The sequence below is a fragment of the Colias croceus genome, chromosome 9 (assembly GCF_905220415.1).
Source record: "Colias croceus chromosome 9, ilColCroc2.1".
Classification (NCBI taxonomy): domain Eukaryota; kingdom Metazoa; phylum Arthropoda; class Insecta; order Lepidoptera; family Pieridae; genus Colias; species Colias croceus.
Window position 1 is genome coordinate 6,203,779 of NC_059545.1, and position 21,301 is coordinate 6,225,079.

Consider the following 21,301-nt stretch of genomic DNA (forward strand, 5'->3'; position numbering starts at 1 on the left):
ACAAAGAACCAACGCAAAATGACTTCATTACTCAAATATTACGTTCAGTTAAAATTACGTTTATAATCAAGGAATTTACATAATATGAATAGTTTAGGAACCAGTACCTGCGTCGATTCCGGCGGTGCGGTGGAAGCCGCAAGAGCAGCGCGTGTGAGAGGTCGTGAGGAAGACGCGGGCATGTATTCAGTTGTGTGCGCATCGTGCGGCGCCGTAGGTCCGACTTGCGCCATCGGCCTAATGGACGCAAGTGGCGTTTCACCACCACGCCTGCTCCCAGACACACTCTGTTGCGCTACACCTATATTTTAAAACGTTTATCTGATATAATCCAAGAATAATCAATAAATAGCTGATTTATTATCATTTAACTTACAAAAGAAGCAAGTGATTGTGACAAATTATAATATAAAGTGTGGTGGTTAAAAAAAATCTGGCTTCTCAACAACAGAATTGTAATGAAATATTTAATGTAAGAGCAATTATAGTATTGTACTTTCTAAATGACATTAATAAACTTATTTCAAATGTTTGCAACAATTACATATAAAAAATCATCTCACCTGCCATGGGTTTAATATTAGCTGTTGGAGGTTCTGTAGTCGCCTTATCCGAAGTAGCCTGTTGTTTGGAAGCTGATGCTTGGCTAGCCAATTGCCTTTGCAACATATTTACTTTCTGCATCAAAGCTTCAACTTCTCTATTCCGTTCAGCCTGTACTTCTCCTCGCTCTTTTTCGAGCCGAGATAGGCGTCCTTCATATTGGGATTTTATAAGCGCTAATCTTACATCTTGTTCGTCCCTAGTGCTCTGTTCGATTGTATCTATTTTTGAACGTGATTCATCTAATTCACGAGTTAATACGTTTTTCAACTCGGTAAGTTGGACAATTTTGTTTTTAGCTTGTTTCAAGACTTGCTTCGCCTTCTCCTCTTTATCCATATTGGCAGTTCTTAAGGTTTCCAATTCCTGTTTTAATTTCTCATTATTAGCTTTCTCAGCTTCCAACTGACTTTGTATCTCACTTAACTGTTCTTCAATCTTTTTGGAACTTTCAGCGGCTGCCGCACCTGCGGCTGCTGCATCGCCCTCGTTCTTTTTCTTTTCTTCTTCAACGGTTTTTACTAATTCGTCGTATTGTAACTTATATTTTCTAGCAATCTTTCGTATTTGCATTTCCTTGTTTTTAATATCATTAAATGAAGCTTCTTTGTTAGATAGCTCTTCATTTAGTTTTGTGTTAGTGTCAGAAAAGGAATTATTTTCAGCTTTTAATTTAGCTAACTCTTCAGTAACTCTGGCCATATCCTCCTTGAGCACTTGTAATTCTTCATTAAGTTTCTTGTTTTCTTCCATAAGGACATTTTGTTGACGAGATAGAGCCATAGTCTGTTCTTCTAATTTAGTTTTCTCTATTTTTATAGCCGTTAATTCTTCCGTTACTTTACGGAGACTTTCTTTTTCAGTAGTAAGCATTTTTGCCAATGTTTCCCTTTCATTTTGTAAACGCTTCCAATCCTCGGGGCTGGTTTTGTTCGCACGTTCCACTAATGCATTAACTCTTGTTCTCCATCGCGCACAGTCTCCCTTTATAGATGTATTTTCTGATTGCAATGTTTCGTTCTTTGAAGTTAAGTCTGATATTTTTTCTTGTAAAGGAAGAAGTTGTTCCTCTAATAGTTTTACTTGTGTTGAAAGTTCCTCGACGCGTTTCGACAATGTGTCTCTTTCTTCCCTGAGAATTCTGTTACTGTCAGTAATAGCATTGAGTGTTTCCACTTTTCTGAGAATATCAGATTGTTTATTGACGGTAACCATACCTATTTCTGATCTTTCTCTTTCTGCTGCTAGAGCCAATTTGCACTCATCAAGTTGTTTTTCAGTTATTTCAAGCTGTGATCGTAGTCGCATTGCTTCGGCTTGGATTATATCATATTTTGCAATAGCGATATCTTTTTCTTTTCGTAAGAACTTGACAATTTGGAATAATTGTTCAGAAGATTTTCCATCATCTTCACTCATAGATACATTAACATTTGAATCATTACCAGATTCATTCATGCTTTCTGAAAATGATCGAGATGCATGGGTTACAGAAAGTTGTGTACCTAAAGCTTGGATTTGATCATGTAATAATGAGTTTTGATCATTCAGATCTTTCAAACGTTGAATTAGTTGTTCATTTTCAGATGCAAGCATTTTTTCTCTCTCCATCCACGAGGCTTTTTGCGACTCCATTTTTTCAATAGTCGTATTTTTTAAAGCTACCATTTCATTGAGTTCATTTTGCACTCTAGATAGATCTTCCTTTACTTGGGTTAACGTTTGTATATCTGTGGAATGCAATATCATTTCATGACTATATTTTTCTTCAGCATTTTGAACAGCTTCTGATAATTTGTTAATATCTGCTCGTGCAACATCAAGCTCATTACGAGAACTTTCGTAATTTGAAAGAGCATTATTTAATTCTTCCTTGACCGCCGCCAATTCGTTCTTAAGAGAGGAATTCATTGTAGAATATTCACCATTAGCTTGTATTGATAGCTCTGCTTCAAGTTCAGAACATTTGTCTTCCAGGGCTTGTAACTTCTTTGCATTCTCTTCCAGTTTTGCTGTTGTAGTAACTTTATAATCTTCATACTCCTTACTGAGATTTTTAAGTTCCTTTTCAGCCTCCTCCGATATATCACAATACTGTTTAACATGTTCTTTGGCTCTATTTAATTGTTCAAGAAGTGAAGAAATTTCATTATCTTTATCAGACAACTTATTTTCCAGTTCTTTTATTTTCTTAATGGAGTCAAGAGTACTGTCATTGCTTGGCGCTAAAGCAGCCCGTAATTTTTTAGCAAGTTCTTCATTGTTTTTATTTTTTTCCACTAGGTCTTCTCTCAGTTGTTGCATTTCTTTCCTCAATACATCAGCGGCATCTTTTTCTTCTTGCATTCTTGACTTAGCAATTTCTGTTTGGCGTTCAAGATGAGCTGCTAGTTCTCTGAACCGATCTTGTTCTTCCTGTAGTCTTCTTCTTAAAGCTGCACATTCTCTTGTTGCTTCATCTAGTCTTGATTCGATTTTAGTACGGTTTTCTGCCTCTACACGTTCCAGACTTGCTTTAATCAATTCAAGATTTTTTAATAATAAGGATTGTCCCTGACGTTCCCTATTTAAAACTTCCTTTTCAGTATGTAGACGTAACTCTGTATCTTTCAATAGTTTATTCTTCGTATTCAAATTTTCTATTTGAATTTCGGCAGCAGCAAGTTTACCTTGAGCATTTAAAGTTTCATCTCTAAGATGTTGCAATGAAACTTCATGCTTAGCTATTGTTGAATTATATGCCTTATTTTTTTCTTCTAATGATTGAATTTGTTTCTTATAAGTAGTTATATTTGTTTGTAATATTCTAAGACGTTCATTATTATATTCTAAAGTGGAAGCACATTTACTATTGGCTGCAGTTAGTTTCGAAATTTCTTGTCTCATGTTATCTATCTGTTCAAATAACATCCTCTCATTTGTAATTTTTTCTTCTTTATAAGTCTTATATTCTTCCTTTATCATTTCTAATTGCTTTTCAACTTCCTTGTACTTTACTTCAAAGTTAGATATTTCAACATTTTGAGGCTTAGGTGTAACAGCTTCCTGGGATGTATCCATTGAAAATGATTCACCTTTATCCATATCAGACTGGTCAAGAACGGAAGATACTTCGTGGCGCTTTCCCCTCATTAGATCATGATATAATTTTTTAAACATATCTCTTTGCCTAATCAGACCATTAACCATTTTCGTTTGTCTATCTTGAGCTTCAGTTAATTCAGAAACCCTTTGTTTTAAGGCTTCTAATTTGTTTTCCATTTCCCCACTTTCAAATTGCTCTTTTTGACGTTCTAATTCTTCTTGCTTATCAGTCAGATCACGAATCATGCGTAATAATTTTTGGTTATTGGCTTGCAATTCTTGAATATCCGTAAATGTAACTAGAGTCTTGGAAATAAGTCTTGATGAATTAAGATCAGAAGAACTTGTTGTATTACTATTACTTTGAGAAGAATCATGGTCACCATTAACAAGTCCACCTCTACTATGTTCTATTTCTTTAAGCAAAAAGCACACTTGCCGTCCTAAGTCAGCTAATTCTCCTTTCAATTTTGTATTCTCTCTATTGTAATGATTAGCTATTTTAGAAGTCTCATTGTAATCATCCCTAAGCCTATTGCATTCAATTGTCAAAGACTCAATTTGTTGAGACAATGCTGTGTTGCTTTCCATAGCTTCCACATATTCAGATTTTTGCTTCTGTAGTACAGGTGCTTTCTCTTCTAATTCTTGCACAATTCTATTAATAGTTATATTGAGGCGTCTATTTTCTTCTTTTTCTTGAGCCAATTCTTCTGATACTTTTACTAACTGAGAATAAATTTGAGTTAATGACATTCCTGATTTTAAAAGTTTACTTGCTGTAGCTGCTGAAGGGGCAAGATCGCTTAAAGCCATTTCCAAATTTTGAGCATTTGCTGCTTTTAATAAATCATTTGCATGTTCCAGTTCAGTTTTTAATGATGCAATAATTTCATTTTTCTTTTCCATTAATTCTTCGTGATCAATTTCAGCTTGTTTATATTTTGTCTCTAATTCACCATACTTTTCAGTTGCATCATTAAGTAATTTTTGTAATTCGGCAATACCCTCTGTTAACTCCAATGTTTTTGCTTCTGCATCATCATTCATAGTCTTAAATAAGTCAGCTAATTTAGTTTTAGCCTCTAGTTCTTTTTTGTATCCATCAGAAATTTTATTTTCTAATTCCCTCTGTTCCATTAATCTCTGGGTTAGACTTTCAACACGATTATTTAAATTCTTTTTAACTTCATTAAGTTGGGCTATTTGGTCATTTGCAACATTCAATTCTTCCACTTTTTCAGCAAGTTGAGTTTCTAAATTCACAACCCTACTAGTATTATTTAATCTGACAGTTTGCAATTCTGAAGTGAGTCTATCAACCTCTTCATTAAGAATATTTATCTGGGAATTTAGAAGAACTCTTTCTTGATCTAATCGTTTTTCACGGTACTGCAACGATAATTCTTTACTTTGAATGTCATCATTTAAAGCTAATGCTTCACATTTGGAATCAATAGCAGCACGTAATTGCTGGGAAATGGATGCTTCATTTGCTGTTAGTCTTTCAATTTCTGTGTCACGTCTTTCTAATATCCGTGTTAGATCATTCCTTTCATCAACTGCAGCATCTCTAGCACTCTTAAGAGAAATGATTTCATTTTCCAATCGGAAAACTTTTTCACGAGACTTTTCAAGTTCAGTGTTAAGGGTTTTAACTTGCTTTTCATATTCCAAGATTGTCTCCTCAGCAACAAGTAGCTTTTTTGCTGCATCTTCATACTTTAAGGCTGTTTCAGTTGCTGTTGCTTCTAAGGCAGCAACTTTTTCATCTGTAACATTTTGGCTTATAAGTCCTCAGTCAGAAATTTGTTGAATTTATTTCCAAATAATAACAAACATCATTTTTCAGTATTTTTTTTTTAAGGCATTCAAGAAAACGCATTACCTGGTGAAAATCATAATATAACAAAGGAACAATAAGGGGGATCAAATGAAGAATAAAACAATCTAAAGGCTTTTTATATCCGGTTATCACTTTTTTATACACTTTAATTAACTGACCAGGAGTGCATTGTTTTGCTCCACCAGGTGGTAGAAGTATAATTAATTATCATATTATATACCTTTTTACTACGATATATGTATTTATACCAATTTTTTTCAGAAACATAATATCCGGTTTTACAGAATGACATTATTATAATCTTTACAAGTTTCATTTCGTTGAATGTTTATGGGGTGTTATGTGGTCAAGTTATGTCTCTCCAAAACTCAAGTTAAAAGGTAGGGTTTTAGCAAAATAAATTAATTAAATAAAAGGAATAGGAACAAAGCATAATCGGGTTGCAATATGCTTTCTTTATGGCAATTTCAAATATTATAAGATTTTTTCATATTAATTTAAAGTTATTTATCTATACTAATATTATAAAGAGGAAAGGTTTGTATGTATGTATGTATGGTTTTCACGCATAAACTACTGGACCGATTTTGATGAAATTTGGCACAGACATTCTTTAGACCCTGAGATAGAACATAAGCTAGCTTTTATTGCGAAAATATTACCACGGGCGAAGCCGCGGCAGACCGCTAGTATCTATTAAAATGAAACCCTGTTTTCCTAGGTCACGGCATCACGCGTGAACGGGTGGACTGATTTCGATAATTCTTTTTTTATAATACTAGTGGTTCGCCTCGGCTTCGCCCGTGGTACCTACATGTTTAAACTATCCTATCTCTCAAGTTGGATCGAACTGCACATGGTGTGCGAATTTTATTATAATCGGTTAAGTGGTTTAGGAGTCCATTGAGGACAAACATTGTGACACGAGATTTATATATATTAAGATTACTTGAAGTACGAGGATGGTTCTTATGGAGAGAAAACGTAAACATGTATCACGGACGAAGCCGTGGCGGACCGCTAGTTTACAATAAAAAGACTCTAGTAGACTATTTTTAGATTCACTCTTAAAAGAGAGATTTATTCTTTAACAATTTCATGGAGAATTCCACTATAATGATAATTAATTCACAATAATATAAATTAAAGATTTCATTAAGAATATACTAATAAATTTTATGTAAGCAAAAAAGACTTTCAATATTAAAATTGAATTTACTAAACATCTAATCAAATGTTGAAAATTTGTAAGAATAAAACATGAATGAATCTTTCGAAAATGCCTGAAATGAAATAAAGCATTAGATATTGTTATGTAGACGGTAATGCAGCATGTTTGTTATGTGGTGTCATGCATAAATGATTGCTTATTTTAATGATTGAAATGAATGATGCGCAGAAATATGTGCTGGTAGATGATTGATGAACCTTCCTATTTTCTATCCTGCAAGTGTGACTGTCATGCAGCATGATCATTTAGATTGGTGCAAGTTAAACAAAATCTGTTATAGCAACTCAGGCTAGACGGGAAATGTATGTATGACAAATCACGTTAACGCATGTCATGCTTGCATTTATGTCTAGATACTACATTATAACACTAATAAACACCAAGCATTGGTGAATAAAGTTACAATAGAAGTTGAGTTATGAATTCAGAGAATCAAGTATCAATTTTATCCAACTAATAAAAAGTCTACATACATTGAATGCACTCAAAATCATAAACATAAAAGAACATAGAAAGTAGAAACCAGGCATGAGTTATAGTGCCCGGCAAACTTCTTGGCCTAAAAGTAGCTTGCGCATTAAGTAGTAGCTTGCGCACTACTCTTAACACACGTTACTCAAGTATTTACATACTTGGGTTATGCTTTACTCTCCTCTCTCATAGTTTTAAAAACAAAAACTTTTTAGGAGGGAAATATTAATATGGAATTTTAAATATCATAGAAGACGACATATGACACCATTTTATGTGTTATCTTTCCACTATAACTAGATATAAAGGGAAAGGGATTTGGAAATAAATAAAAATTTAGCTGACAAAGATATTATTTGAAGTTAAATTGCGTGTAAATCAAACAGTAATATTCGCTCATACCGAAGATAATATATAAAATTTATATATTAACACAAGCATCAGGGTGTATAAAAGTAGGGGAATGAGACCAACACGTTAGCGAATTACAAAAGGCCGGTAACTTACCAATTTGTGATTTGGTGGTCTCAAATAAAGCTTTTGATGTCAAATATTCGCCAAATTTTTGATCAATGTAAGAGTTGACTTTTTCTATAACACTATTGGGCAAATTAGAAAGTTCTGTATCTGATAAAACGTTGTTGAGGTGATTTCTTCCACCGGCTTCTTCTGTGGCGGCTTCCATCTTTCCTTCAACAGCAGCACATTTGACACTACGCTATTCACTGCAAAGCGCAACCACAGATATATGTAAAATATATCGTTGGTAACAGATATGTATAAGATTGTCATAGAAATAAAAAAGTGTGCGTGCACTAGTGTACACACGTGAAACTTCTATAAGACCTTATTTTTCTAACAATAAATTATGCAACTTTACAGTATTACGTCGAATCACGCATGGTAGGGATAAGAAAAAGATGGCGCGTAACGGAAAAATGTCACGCGTAACGAAAAAATGTTACACTAAATGTTTTTCCAACCCCGATGGCGATAAAGAAGTTTCAGTTCAATTATTAACCTTTAGTTAAAGTTTAGGTACGACGACGCGACGCGGATGCGACGCGACATTTGACTATGTTTTCCATTTGACCACATTTGACGAAGTACGAACGAAGTAGAAAACATTTTTTTATTAATGAATTGCTATTAAATTTCTGCGCTATAAAACTATCGATATTTGAAGGGATTATTGATTTATTAAGCTATTGCATAGCTTCTATCGCGGGCCTTGAGCGCGGGGACCGAATCCAGAAATTCCGTAACGAAAAAATCTCACGCTCCCCTCTCCGACAGGCACGGAGGTGTGGCTTGAAGGCATGTTAAGCAATAGCTTTACCGCGGCAGTCCCCGATTGCCACACGTCTTTTTTTTCACTTTCGTGATCAGTTTATAATATCGTCAAATTATCTATAGGTAGTATGTGAATTTGGTATTTAAAATATTTTGAACAATAAAAATTACACGTCTTCAACCACAGCCTTCAACCCACTTCAACCTCATATAAATAACTGGTTGGTGTGGATCCATCATAACATTCTTTCGACGTCACTAATCACTTGTCAAAACTCAAAAATTACAAAAGCCAGAGCCAGGGTGAACGGGCTAATGTCAATTTTCATTGTATATCTATAAAAATTTAGTATGTATGCTGCATTTAAGTTTCTAAAATGAAAAATATGGATACTATGGAAGAAGAACAATGTTTACATCAATGTGAAAACTATATCCAGAGCCATAATATACAAATATTACTCAAAAACTGTATAGTACAACTTTGTCTAAATAGACCCGATGATCCAGTGACATTTTTGCGACAATATTTTCAAAAATTAGAAAGAGTGAGTTAGTTTATACAGTAATGATATTATTACTATTGTCTTAAAAAAATCATGATTTTTTACACCAATTTTTGAAAAGCTACCATAACTATAATACAATAAATAACTATACGAAATATGAGGGAGTAGTGGAGATGTTGTGGTGTTAGTGTATGCTATCGATGTTCCAGTTGACAGCTGAGACTCAAAATAGATTTGTAAGATTCCTCAAGTGGTCTGTATTTAGACTATAAATATTGAGTTAAAACTAAATTTAATAACTACGTAATTTTTAACACTTGCGTAGAAGGCGAAGCTCGCCGCGCTCTAGTCTCGCGATTTTTGCCATTTCAAATTATACCTCTTCAATCAACAGAATGGTGAGATGATTTTCAATTTTTCAAGTGTTGGTGGCTCAACTATTATGTTACCAATATAATCAAAGCTCTTCTACAGTTCTCTTTTCCAAATTACACCAAATACCTTATTCTAATTTACTTATATACAATTATCAATTTTTTTATGTATTGAAGTTTTTAATAATGAGACTAAGCATATTGAAATAACAGTAATATTTACAAGTTAAAACAAGGCTTATTTCTTGGAGATAAGAAAATTATATAACAAAGACTTTGGTTTTTTTTTGCATTAAATAGATGATATAAATCAAATGGATTAAATATTTTCCAAAAAAATTAAGTATGTGTCAAGACACTTAATTGCTTGGGATATCTTACCTATTCAACATTAATTTAATGATTTGATTATTGCCCTGATGCATTTGTAAAGATTATATTATTCTATCTTACAGTTAAAAGTATAACAGACTGAAGTTTATGAGGAAAAAAAATCTTAAATACCATAAACCATATAATTAAGCACAACCACATTTTCATCACAGTTTAAAGGTTGTTATTTTTCGTCAGGAACAGGTAAAGGCTGCAGCAGCTGCTGCTGCAACATCTGAGGGTGAAGCAGATGGAGAACTGTCACCACTTCCGGTACTGGGCGGCCAGCTGCCTCGGAGACGCGGTGGTATAAGTGCCGAGCCAGTCACTGAAGAAGATGCTACAAGCTATGTGAAAAAGGTGCAATCAATTGTGTATATTTTCTTCCATCCTTACAATATTTGTTGTCAATTTCTACATTGGAGCTTCAAAAAAGAGTGTATTTGTCATTAAAAGGCTAGTAAACACCTGTACCAGCACCAGTATATTTTATAGTGCTATGGACAATGTTGACCAATTAACATCAGCTAGCTCCTTAGCTTCTTCTTAAAAAAAATCCTTATAAGATTAAGACTTTTGAATTTGAAAATTGTAGGTTGTGCCAAAGGATTACAAGACTATGGGGGCACTGTCAAGAGCTATTGCCTCCAATGTACTGTTTACACATTTGGATGAGTCTGAGAGGGCCGATATGTTTGATGCCATGTTTCCCGTGCAATGTCTTGTGGGTGAAACAGTGATACAACAAGGAGATGAGGGAGATAATTTTTACATTATTGATTCAGGTGAAGTTGAGGTGTGTTGAACGGTTTATTATTATCTTAATATATGTATATAAATCTCGTGTCACAATGTTTGTCCTCAATGGACTCCTAAACCACTTAACCGATTATAAAATGTAAAGCTGTTGGATTACCTACCAAAATAAATAAATAATAAAATTCGCACACCATGTGCAGTTTGATCCAACTTGAGAGATAGGATAGTTTAAATCTCAAATCGTTTTAGAGAAAGAGGGCGAAGCCCGGGCGGTAAGCTAGTAGTGTATTTTATATTTTTGTTAAATGTCTATAATATTTGAATCACAAATTCAATTTATTTTTTATTTTTATAAATAACTAACTTACCGCCCACGGCTTCGCCCGCTTTGTCTGAAACCTAATAAATTATATACAAAAACCTTCCTCTTAAATCACTCTATCTATTAAAAAAAACTGCATCAAAATCCGTTGCGTAGTTTTAAAGATTTAAGCATACAAAGGGACATAGGGACAGAAAAAGCGACTTTGTTTTATACTATGTAGTGATTAGGTCAGCAGTTATCACATGTTTGAGAGCAAAGATATTTGAAATAAATAATTTTCTTGGAATGTATGTATATTTTCTAGGACTTTGTAGATATTCAATTGTTTGTTACTAGGTATTAGTTAATGGTGAAGTGGTAACAACAATAGGAGAGGGTGGAAGTTTTGGAGAACTAGCTCTTATATACGGAACACCGAGAGCCGCGACTGTGCGTGCGAGAACTCCGCTCAAACTATGGGGTCTCGATCGAGACTCCTACAGAAGAATATTAATGGGTTCGACTATAAGAAAACGGCGCATGTATGATGAATTCTTATCTAGGGTTTCTATACTTGGTATGTTTATGTTTATATTAATCTTACTATAAGCTATTTCTGAAACTGTATCCACTTTCGTATTTACTTTCGTATTATTTGTCATACATGATACATATGAACTTATTGTCTCGATTTAAATATACTGATATATTTTTAACTGACTTCATTCATATACAGTTATTACTAATTAGTATATTCGGAGGAGATGAAATTTGATACGCTATTGGATTAAGTGCATATTGCAGTAATAAAAAAAAATTAAAGATGTAAAATCACAAAAAAAAATGAAACACATTTGCATCAGCACGTAATATATAATACATATTATAAATCTACTCCTCTGGATAACTTTGATCGAATTTCGACCACTCGTAATATCTAGCAATAATTCTAATTGCTGGCATAAAATATTCCAGAGAGTTTGGAGAAATGGGAACGATTGACAGTAGCAGATGCACTCGAGCCGGTGTCATTCAACGACGGCGAAACTATTGTGCGCCAAGGCGAGCCTGGAAACGATTTCTACATTATTGTTGAAGGTATGTTATAAGTACGGAAGTCTTATGGGCGCTAATACCCGAATTTTCTCCATTTTTTTTTAATTTCAACACAATACAGTAATAAGTAAAATATGCGGAAGTTGACATGCAACTTTTCCTTTTTAGAATCGTTCTAATGTAATGTTTGATACCGATTCAAAAATCTTTATTTTTCATTCAGTTGTAAATATTTACTTCACATAAAAAGTAAAGTAAACCTTAAACAGTATTTTTTGTGTCTTGTTAGGTTTAAATGATTACTTCCCCTTTTGATGATGACGCGCGACGGCAGCTAGTAAAGCCTAATAACTCTGAATTCGCGTTAACTGGGCAGGGGTCAATTTAGAGACGATTTCTTTTTAAATTTGTGTGCAAAAGTATGCATGGGGATGTGTCACAATGGATACTAGGTATTTAACACGTTGTTATATGTTACAGTCAAAACCTTGAACCAGTCAATATCCTTATTGACGGTTATTAAGGTTATTGACTAAAGGCGTCGGTTAATATCCTTATTGACTGATTTTATCTGATAAAATCAGTTAATAAGGATATTGACCGACACCCTTAGTCAATAACCTTATTAACTGATTTAAAGAGCAGACATTCAGTCAATATAGGTTTTAACCAACGTACTGAATAGATTTTAACACTTAAACCTTTCTGTAATGGGCAAGTAAAAAAAAAACTTTAGTACTTTAAAGCAGACCACAATGATCGACAGGTACAGCGGTGGTGCTGCAGCAGCGCGGCGGCGAGGCGGAGGGCGCGGCGGTGGAGGTGGGCCGGCTCGGGCCGTCGGACTACTTCGGCGAGATCGCGCTGCTGCTGGACCGGCCGCGCGCCGCCACCGTGCGCGCCGCCGGCCCGCTCAAGTGCGTCAAGCTCGACCGCGCCAGGTATCACCAGCCATCTTGTTTTCAGCTCACACCAGCCATCTTGTTTTCAGCTCACACCAGCCATCTTGTTTTCAGCTCACACCAGCCATCTTGTTTATTTTAAGCTATTGCATAGCTTCTATCGCGGGCCTTGAGCGCGGGGACCGAATCCCGTAGGCCTAGTGTGAGTTTGATCGAGTACGAAACGTTACTATCGCGTCTGCGTCACAGCGAAATTTGTATGGGGAATCAAAGCTTCCCCATTCGTCCGCTAGGGGCGCTGTTCGATTTACCATACTAATTCGGTTGTGACGCAGACGCAATAGTGGTAGCATTCGGATCTGGGCGGTCGCGACCTGGCAGCCGCGGCCCTGCAGCCGGGAACATTGTCGCTGCTGTGCGGCGCTGCCAGAAGCTTACGGATAACAGCGTCCGCGACCCGGGCAGCGACTGCCACGCGCAGTAGTCAAACAGCACTCAGTCAAAATAATAGTCAAATATACGAAAGCGAGAACTCGTGAAGAGACTGATAGAGGACGAAGAAGAGGATGATCAAATAATGTTGGTCTTACTATCATCAAAGAGGAATAAAATCGATTCATTATATCATAACATTATCCTTATAGGTTTTGAGTCGAGGATCGTAAAGTGGTAGATTTTTAGCAATTCATTCAACTAAAAACTCGTCGTTTTCATCGGTAAACGTTGCCATATTGTGACTCTTCGCGTACGAGCAGCGCGACCGTACTGCTTCCGGAGCGGCCCGGCGGCGCTGCCAAAGTCGCGAGCAGGCCACGCCCCTCGGCCGCGCGGCTCGGTCGCTTGCGTCGGAAACTATCGCATACAATTCCCTACGAAGCGGTGCGGCGCGACCACGGTCGTGGCTGCGGGGCAGCGGCTGCCGGGTCGCGACCGCCCAGATCCGAATGCTACCTTAACGTTTCGTACTCGATCAAACTCGCACTAGGCCTACAGAAATTGCGTAACGAAAAACCTCACTCTTCCCACTCCAACGGGCACGGAGGTGTGGCTTGAAGGCATGCTATGCAATAGCTTTACCGCGGCAGTCCCCGAGTGCCACACATCTTTTTTTTAATAACAGATAATGTAAATGACGCCCAAGTTTCCCAAGGAGCACGGTAAGTACAAATGTAACGTCTTTGTACCATGGTTAAAGTAAATAAAGAATAATAAAGTATTCCAGGCGGCAAATTTCTTTTACGGCTAAACCTGCAGAAGTAAAAAATGAGGTATCTGAGTAGTAATTATTTTACGTGTTTGTACTCATGCGCAGTACCCCTACGTACGTGCCGTCTATTACACAAGGTGGAAATTTTCTATGGGCCCTGGAGAGGAAGTATTTGAAATACTGGAGGTAGATAATTTTGTTGAAACTATACAATCCTTTATTAAAGTGAAACTTTTATTACATCGTCTCAAACTTTTTGGCCTGTGTAGCGCGATACGTACGATAATTATCGTACAAATACGATAATTTTTAGTTAAATGTCTATAGTGTGAAAAAAAGTTTCACTTTTACCGTGGTTTCATAAAACCACACAACATTTTTTATTAAAAGGAAATAAAACTGCATTTGAAATTTTTTGTTCCGAACTGTGTTCGCGTTCCAAATGTTTTGTTCTTATTCTCTGTATGGTCCATTTGGCATTCACGAGTTTCAAGTAATCAATTCATGGATCGGAATATGGTTACGAAATTAGGGGGTGAAACAAGCGTTTGTGATTGGAATAAAATTAGAGCTAGAAAAATATCCCACAATATATTTTGCAGTAAATGGGACTCGAATTTACACGATCTGACGGAATACAACTATTGGAATAATTTACATAGAATTTTACTATTATAGTATAAATTATCCATAGTTTCGATATCGAAAGTGCACAAAATTAATAAATAATGTCATTTACAGGTTTGAACGGGTTCTTGGACTATGCGCAGACATCTTAAAACGCAACATTGCCCAATACAACAGTTTTGTTTCCCTTTCTGTATAAAACTTTACATATTAATAGTAATTATGAAAAAAAAATTATTTAATTTAAGGCGGTCGCGGTGTTAAATGAGTTTTACAAAAATACTTTTTTTTACATAATTATTACTCTTACGTTAGTTAAGCAACACGATAAAGTACAGTACTCCCAAACTGATAATGCGCATAGAAAAATTCGTCACTGTTCGGCAACTGTCATATTCCCCGAGCCTCCGAAGACGATATGTATATATAGAGTGGTTAAATGTATTTTCTTCATGCATAGTTTATTAGAATTATGAGTTTTATTGTGGTTTTATGATAAAAGAGATAGTAACGAATTTTTTTTCGATAATTCAATGTAAGTTAATAGCGAGGATAAGCCTTGCGACACGATTGCGAATATATATTTGTCGTATTGATTTACTTGGAAAATTCTATACTTAGAACTATTAAAGTGTCTTACTGAAGCTGGCGTAATGATGGATGTATGGAAGCACACCCCGGACACTCCATACAAAAGTATCGATTTCTCCATCTCTCTCTCGTTATACCTGCGATCGCGCTCGTGAGGTTTTGGTGTGACACAAGTAACAAGTTTCTGAACATGTCACCCGACTAAAACGATTTTAAACACGTTATCACGTCAAAATGATTTTCAAATACTGATTTACATTTAAATTGTGAATTCTAATCATTAAAACCTCAGTCCAAAGGATTTAATTCAGGGAATCAGGGATTATCTCTATTTCTGATATCGTAGAATGATCAGAACTTTCATTATGCTCTTATCAATTTTCACTTTCCCCACTGCTATCTGCCACCTGTGTAAATAATCATTTTATCGGAAAATTCAACTTTGAAACAAAACTAACAAGGTTATGTAACAGCAGATCTATATAATTCCATACAGAGATAATACGTGCGGTAACCACCAATATATAAAGACGACTGCATTGAGATAATATTACTACGTAATACGTATGGAGGAGACACCACGAACAAAATCTGTGCGCCATTTTTTTGCTCTAACTAAGTTTTAAAAATTATTATCTAGTTAAGTACTTACCGATGAAAGTTATTCCTTTGCACTTTTCCGTATTATTTGTGCAATATCGTAACACACACGAAGGCATATTTGATGCGTTTCACTTTAAAACAAATAAAAAATGAGCGTGCAGTTACGCCATATGGCGTATGTTGAGCGGAACATAAGTGATGTAGGCGGGGTCGTCTCCATATGTATAATATCTCAATGGACGACTGACGAATTTTTGAATTTTTTGACTGACAGGCTACCGTCATCTATCGCCTGAATTGTTTTCGACTCTGAATTGACTCCTATTTCTTTTGAACAAGGTGCAAGATGCAAGTGCATTGTTTAGGGCACTTACGATTCAATGATTCGGGTGTTTCTGGAAATACGATAATTAGCGAAGATCTGCATGCGCATTATTAATTTTGCAGTACTGTACATTCATATCAAAACGAGTAAACAGGATTGTAACCAACATTATTGTTTAATAATAATCTTTTAAACTCAGACTCAAATTTTGAATACAATTTGCTTATTTTTATCGTTTAATATTTATAATAAGTACCTAAAACTGATGTTTATTTATCTAATTATACACATTGCTTCCTAAATTTTAAAATTAAGTTCAAAAATTATTTAATGTTATAAATTATAATAATATATCTATACTGCCAAAATTCATACATGCAATACCAATACTTAATCTAAGTTTTATTATTCTCATATATTATGATAGCTGTTATTAATTACGTATTGTAGCAGGATTTTTATTCACATTGAAAATAATACTAGATGTACATGTTAAATGCATTTTAATCTAGCAGTTATCTATCATGTCCATTTTACTAGCACTAGAATAGGTGTGTTATATTGTTTATAAAGTAATCGAATAATCCGCATTATTTTAAGAATTCGAAGTTGCGTCTTTTTTGTTCCCGTTCTATACTCAATAAATAACCTGTTATGTTAAATATCTACAAGAATATGTACTTAGATATTGAAAGTCATAATATTTTTTTCACTGAAGAAAATGTTGTTTTACATATTTCTATTCATAATATTTATATTTAGTTTTTAATTATTCACAGAGAGCTTATGTTATGTGTAAAGGTGTTATTGAGGAAAAATACTAATAATTATATTATTCTTTGTAATGTGTGCGTGTTGTGATGCGAATTGGATATTTTTACTAGATGTATTATAGACTAGGTATAGTCATAAAGAAGTCCAAACGATTGTAATATATTCTTCCGATATACCTATCTTTTGTTAATTGGTTTAAACCTACTAATGTAAGTAACATTTGTACGCAATAATAATGTTAAATCCTTTTATGTTCTAATATAATAGCAATAATAACACTCTGGGACATCCTTAGAGAAACGCAAATAAAGTAATTGTTGAGGATAATTAATAAAAATAATAACGGTCGATAGAACTAAAAGCGGAGCACATTCGTTTCATAACTTTTGAATTGTTGTATTATTGTTTAATTAGTGTTATATTAAACTTATTTTAATTATGATCATAAAATATTACATCTCATTAGGAGACCTTTAAAATGCGACACCGTTTTAATTAAGAAATTTTTAATCTATTGCATAGCTTTTATCTCAGACTGACCGAATGTAAAAATTTCGTAACGAAAAAAACCTTACACCGCCCACTCCAACCGGCACAGGGATGCTATGCAATAGCTTTACCGCGGCAGTCTTCGAGTGCCACACTTATTTTTTTATTATTTCATTTGATCGTTATCAATGCAGAGTCCCATGAATGAAAGGTCATTTATGTCTATTCCGACCATACGTTACCCTGAGTTTGTCCATCGGTACACTTTGTTTTACTTTATGAGATAAAAATATTAATTTCGTTGAATTAAACATTTTGTTTTTCTTTCTTCCTTTTAAGAATTAAATAATATTTTTTTTTTCACTATGTATTGAAACCTTGATCTGGGGGCACGGTAGTGCCCCCGCCAAGACGAGCCAAGCGAAAGAGAAGCGGACGGGCAGTACCTACCTTTTCTCGAAGCGCTTCGACGTTTTTTTGAACCCTCATAACTTGGGTTTGGATTATGCTAGATCAACAAAATTTTCGGGATATATTGTCAATAGCGGACTTATTGAAAATATTAAGTTTTAATTACATTAGCTTTTATACTTCAGATTTTATTTATATCTAAAAAACGCTAATTTCGTCACTGACTCACTGATGATCATCAAAATTCTTAAGGTACTTCCTAATGTCCTAGAAAGCTGAAATTTTGTACGTAAGCTAGTATTAGCACACAAACAACAAAAAAATTATAAAACATGTAACTTTCATCCCCCAACCCCTTAAACTAGGGGAGTTTGTATGAGACCTGTAATTTTAAATTAAATTTTGATGACGCTAGAGGTCTAATTTAATAATCTAAAACTTGGTTCCCCTAGATATATGTATATGTATAGGTACTCCTTGTTAAAAAAAAAAAATTAAAAATTTAATCGACATTTATATTGAGATATATACTTCAGATCAGATCATATTATAAATATGAATGAATAGAAGTGTTGCGAACGTCTCCTGCCTCTTACGTCCACACAGTAGCTAAAAATAAAAAAAAATTGTCCTTGACAAGAGAGTGGGCTATAAAAAAGGCGTCTCTGATGTGCAAGAAATACACCCCAAAAAACAAAGAAAAAAAAATTTGTTACAAACAACTTACAAAAAGAAATGAAATCCCACCAAAAACATTTTCATGTAAAATGTTGCCCAGACGAGCCCATATGACTCGCACTGTCAAAAAGTTATCAGATCTCATGTAGAGCCAAGCTTCTAACACTACACGCCCTAACTCTACAAGGCCTAACTTCACAAACTCTACACCTTAGTCAAAATATGTGGCTTGGCCGTTCGTTACTACAAGAACTATTGTATAACACAAAAGTAATGAACAGTGAATTAATTTTTCACCTTACGCCGATGTGAATGTAGCGAAATGGCCAAGCCACATATTTTGACTAAGGTGTAGAGTTTGTGAAGTTAGGCCTTGTAGAGTTAGGGCGTGTAGTGTTAGAAGCTTGGCTCTACATGAGATCTGATAACTTTTTGACAGTGCGAGTCATATGGGCTCGTCTGGGCAACATTTTACATGAAAATGTTTTTGGTGGGATTTTATATTTCTTCTAGCTATTCCGGCAAACGTAGTTCTGCCTCACTCAGTATCAGTAGTTCCTGAGATTAGCGCGTTCAAACAAACAAAAAACTCTTCAGCTTTATAATACTTATTAGTATAGATGCATAATAGGCGCCCCTCTAACTTTGTACGGCGCACAGTTTGGGAACCCCTGGATTTACATTTTAATTAAATTACTGACCCCGTTTCCTGATTCATTATCTATACCAGGGCTTCCCAAACTTATTTGTACTGTGACGCCCTTGGGTTTTTACCAAGAAGCTTATATCTACACTGGAGATTTCGGTATGAACATTGACGTGTAACAAGAAAATATTGCCCAGTTCATGTTTTTTATCACTTTCCTTTCACACCTAACTTGGTATTGCCACTGTTAATACGAAGTTTTCCCAAGGCTACTATGTATGCTGTAATATTCTGTGCAAAAGGTTAGTTTTTGTACATGAGTTTGTTGATAAATTGCCAAAAACGTCATTCAGAAGCATTGTTGGATGAGACAATTATTATTTATGCTAAATAAAATAAGTATCTGAACCAATTATTAAAAAGCGATACTCCCTGCTTATGGGTAGTCACCATAATAAAATTGTAGCAACTCTCACTTTGTCAATATGGCATGTGTGTCAAAAAAATTGCGTCGATTCGAATATTTAAGTTAATATTGTTGCTTATTTAATGAATATTTTCCGAATATAAAGAATGCATTGTATTGTGCAAAATTGCAGAAGTGTTTGGACACCAAATTCTGGCATAGAATTTCACAGGCAAGTGTATATTTACGTTATTTACAATATTCCTCAATACTCCAGCATTGACCTGTTTAGAATCATTTCAATGGCAAAAATTGTCTAATTAAGCATCATTTTAGTAAGCAGTCATGTTAAATTTGTTATTTCCCCAATACTTTATCATTTTTCAACAAGTTTTCAATAAACAAATTTAACAAGTAAGGTAACCATGATGACGAGTTTTTATGGATAGCGAGGAGAATATATTGTAATAACAATATTATGATGAAAATTTAGAACACCATTTTAAAGATTGTTACTAGTAATGAAACAACACACGACATCGGTATTGCACTCACATAAGATTGTTCGTTTTTACATTGAAATTTATACTTTTTTAACTTACCTTATATTTTTTGTTTTACGTATTTCAGCTTTCCAAAAAGTAAAATAAAAAGAAATATATGTGCCCATCAAGATTACTGAGGATTACGACCCAGAAAAAAATACCTTTTGAAAAATAAACTTTGTAAATTTAGCTGAAAGTGCAAGGCCGCTATAAACAGTTTTTCTTTGATGATTTTGGCTTGAAATTGACCCGTCGAAGCAATGCGTTTAAAAAGAAGATCTGAGTAGCTTACAATTTGGTAAACAGCATCTGATGCAAAACACAACTTTCCTCTATTTACAAAGGATGTTAATGCTATATATCGGTTCATATCCAAGCTTTGTAGCCAAAAGTTATTTAAAACTATCATTCTATACCAATTAAAATTGTATGTACCTATAAAGTATGACCATAATATTATAATATAAATACTGTTAAAATTAAACCTATGTCGTTATTATTTATAGACCATGATTTTTAGTTTTTTCTATTTTGAAAAATCCTGAATTTACAAACCAACGTGGTCACTCAACAGAAAGAGACAAAAAACATGACTGACGTCATTCTAGGTCATATTTTCTTGTTGCAAGTTAATGGTCATAGTGCAATCTCCAGTGTATTAGATATAAGCTTCTTGGTTTTTACCATTTTTCTACGACGCCCCTCAACCCAGCCCCCAAAAATACTTAGCAATTTTAGTACCAACCCCAGGTTATCAGAAAAATACTATTTGGACATTTATAATTTTTATTAGAAAATAAGAACGAAATCAAAACAGAAGCATAAAAATAAAAAATAAAGCTGTTAGCTGGCTAATGTGAAGGATGTACTTGCTTATCTGAGCATAGCTTCTGAATTCGGGGCTTCAGCTTGGAAATTGCCACTCTCATTTCCTTTTCTACGTCTATTTTTGACCTGTACTTGTTTTTTATTACTGCAACTGCAGAAAAGCCTGTTTCGCACAAGTACGAAGTCGCAAATGGTAATAAAACCTTTAATGCAGCAGTCCCGATGGCACGATATTCGTGAGAAACAGAGGTCCAAAATTCAAACAGTTTGCCCTTGTCATGTTGAATTTTTAGGCTGGAATCACAGGACAATTCTATTAATTGTTCTTCTTCTGTTGAAAGTGTTGATGGTGGTGGCGACTGAAAAG

At 34.7% G+C, this 21,301-nt stretch overlaps 2 protein-coding genes across 6 annotated transcripts in view; one reads left to right on the forward strand and one right to left on the reverse strand.

Annotated features, from left to right (window-relative positions):
* LOC123694319 (nucleoprotein TPR-like) overlaps window positions 1-7,943 on the reverse strand; it is a 28,374-nt gene extending 20,431 nt beyond the window's left edge. For both annotated transcript variants that reach the window (XM_045639722.1, XM_045639721.1), the window contains exons 1-3: window positions 7,743-7,943; window positions 564-5,459; window positions 108-301 (exon numbers count right to left, since the gene is read on the reverse strand). In XM_045639722.1, the coding sequence (XP_045495678.1) occupies window positions 108-301; window positions 564-5,459; window positions 7,743-7,920 (5,268 nt within the window). In that variant the 5' untranslated portion in view covers window positions 7,921-7,943. The remainder of the gene's footprint in view (window positions 1-107; window positions 302-563; window positions 5,460-7,742) is intronic.
* Window positions 7,944-8,819: 876 nt separating this feature from the next.
* On the forward strand, window positions 8,820-14,918 carry LOC123694322 (cAMP-dependent protein kinase type I regulatory subunit). Of its 4 annotated transcripts, none has more exons than XM_045639725.1 (7): window positions 8,820-9,076; window positions 9,982-10,143; window positions 10,379-10,579; window positions 11,204-11,423; window positions 11,822-11,944; window positions 12,669-12,843; window positions 14,753-14,918. In XM_045639725.1, the coding sequence occupies exons 1-7, from the start codon at window positions 8,906-8,908 to the stop codon at window positions 14,835-14,837; spliced, it is 1,137 nt and encodes a 378-aa protein (XP_045495681.1). In that variant the 5' UTR covers window positions 8,820-8,905; the 3' UTR covers window positions 14,838-14,918. The 4 variants fall into 4 exon arrangements, with proteins under 4 accessions (XP_045495681.1, XP_045495682.1, XP_045495683.1 ...); XM_045639726.1 differs by lacking the exon at window positions 8,820-9,076 and adding an exon at window positions 9,200-9,273 and having other exon boundaries at window positions 9,988-10,143; XM_045639727.1 differs by lacking the exon at window positions 8,820-9,076 and adding an exon at window positions 9,280-9,435.
* The last annotated feature ends 6,383 nt before the right edge of the window (window positions 14,919-21,301 follow it).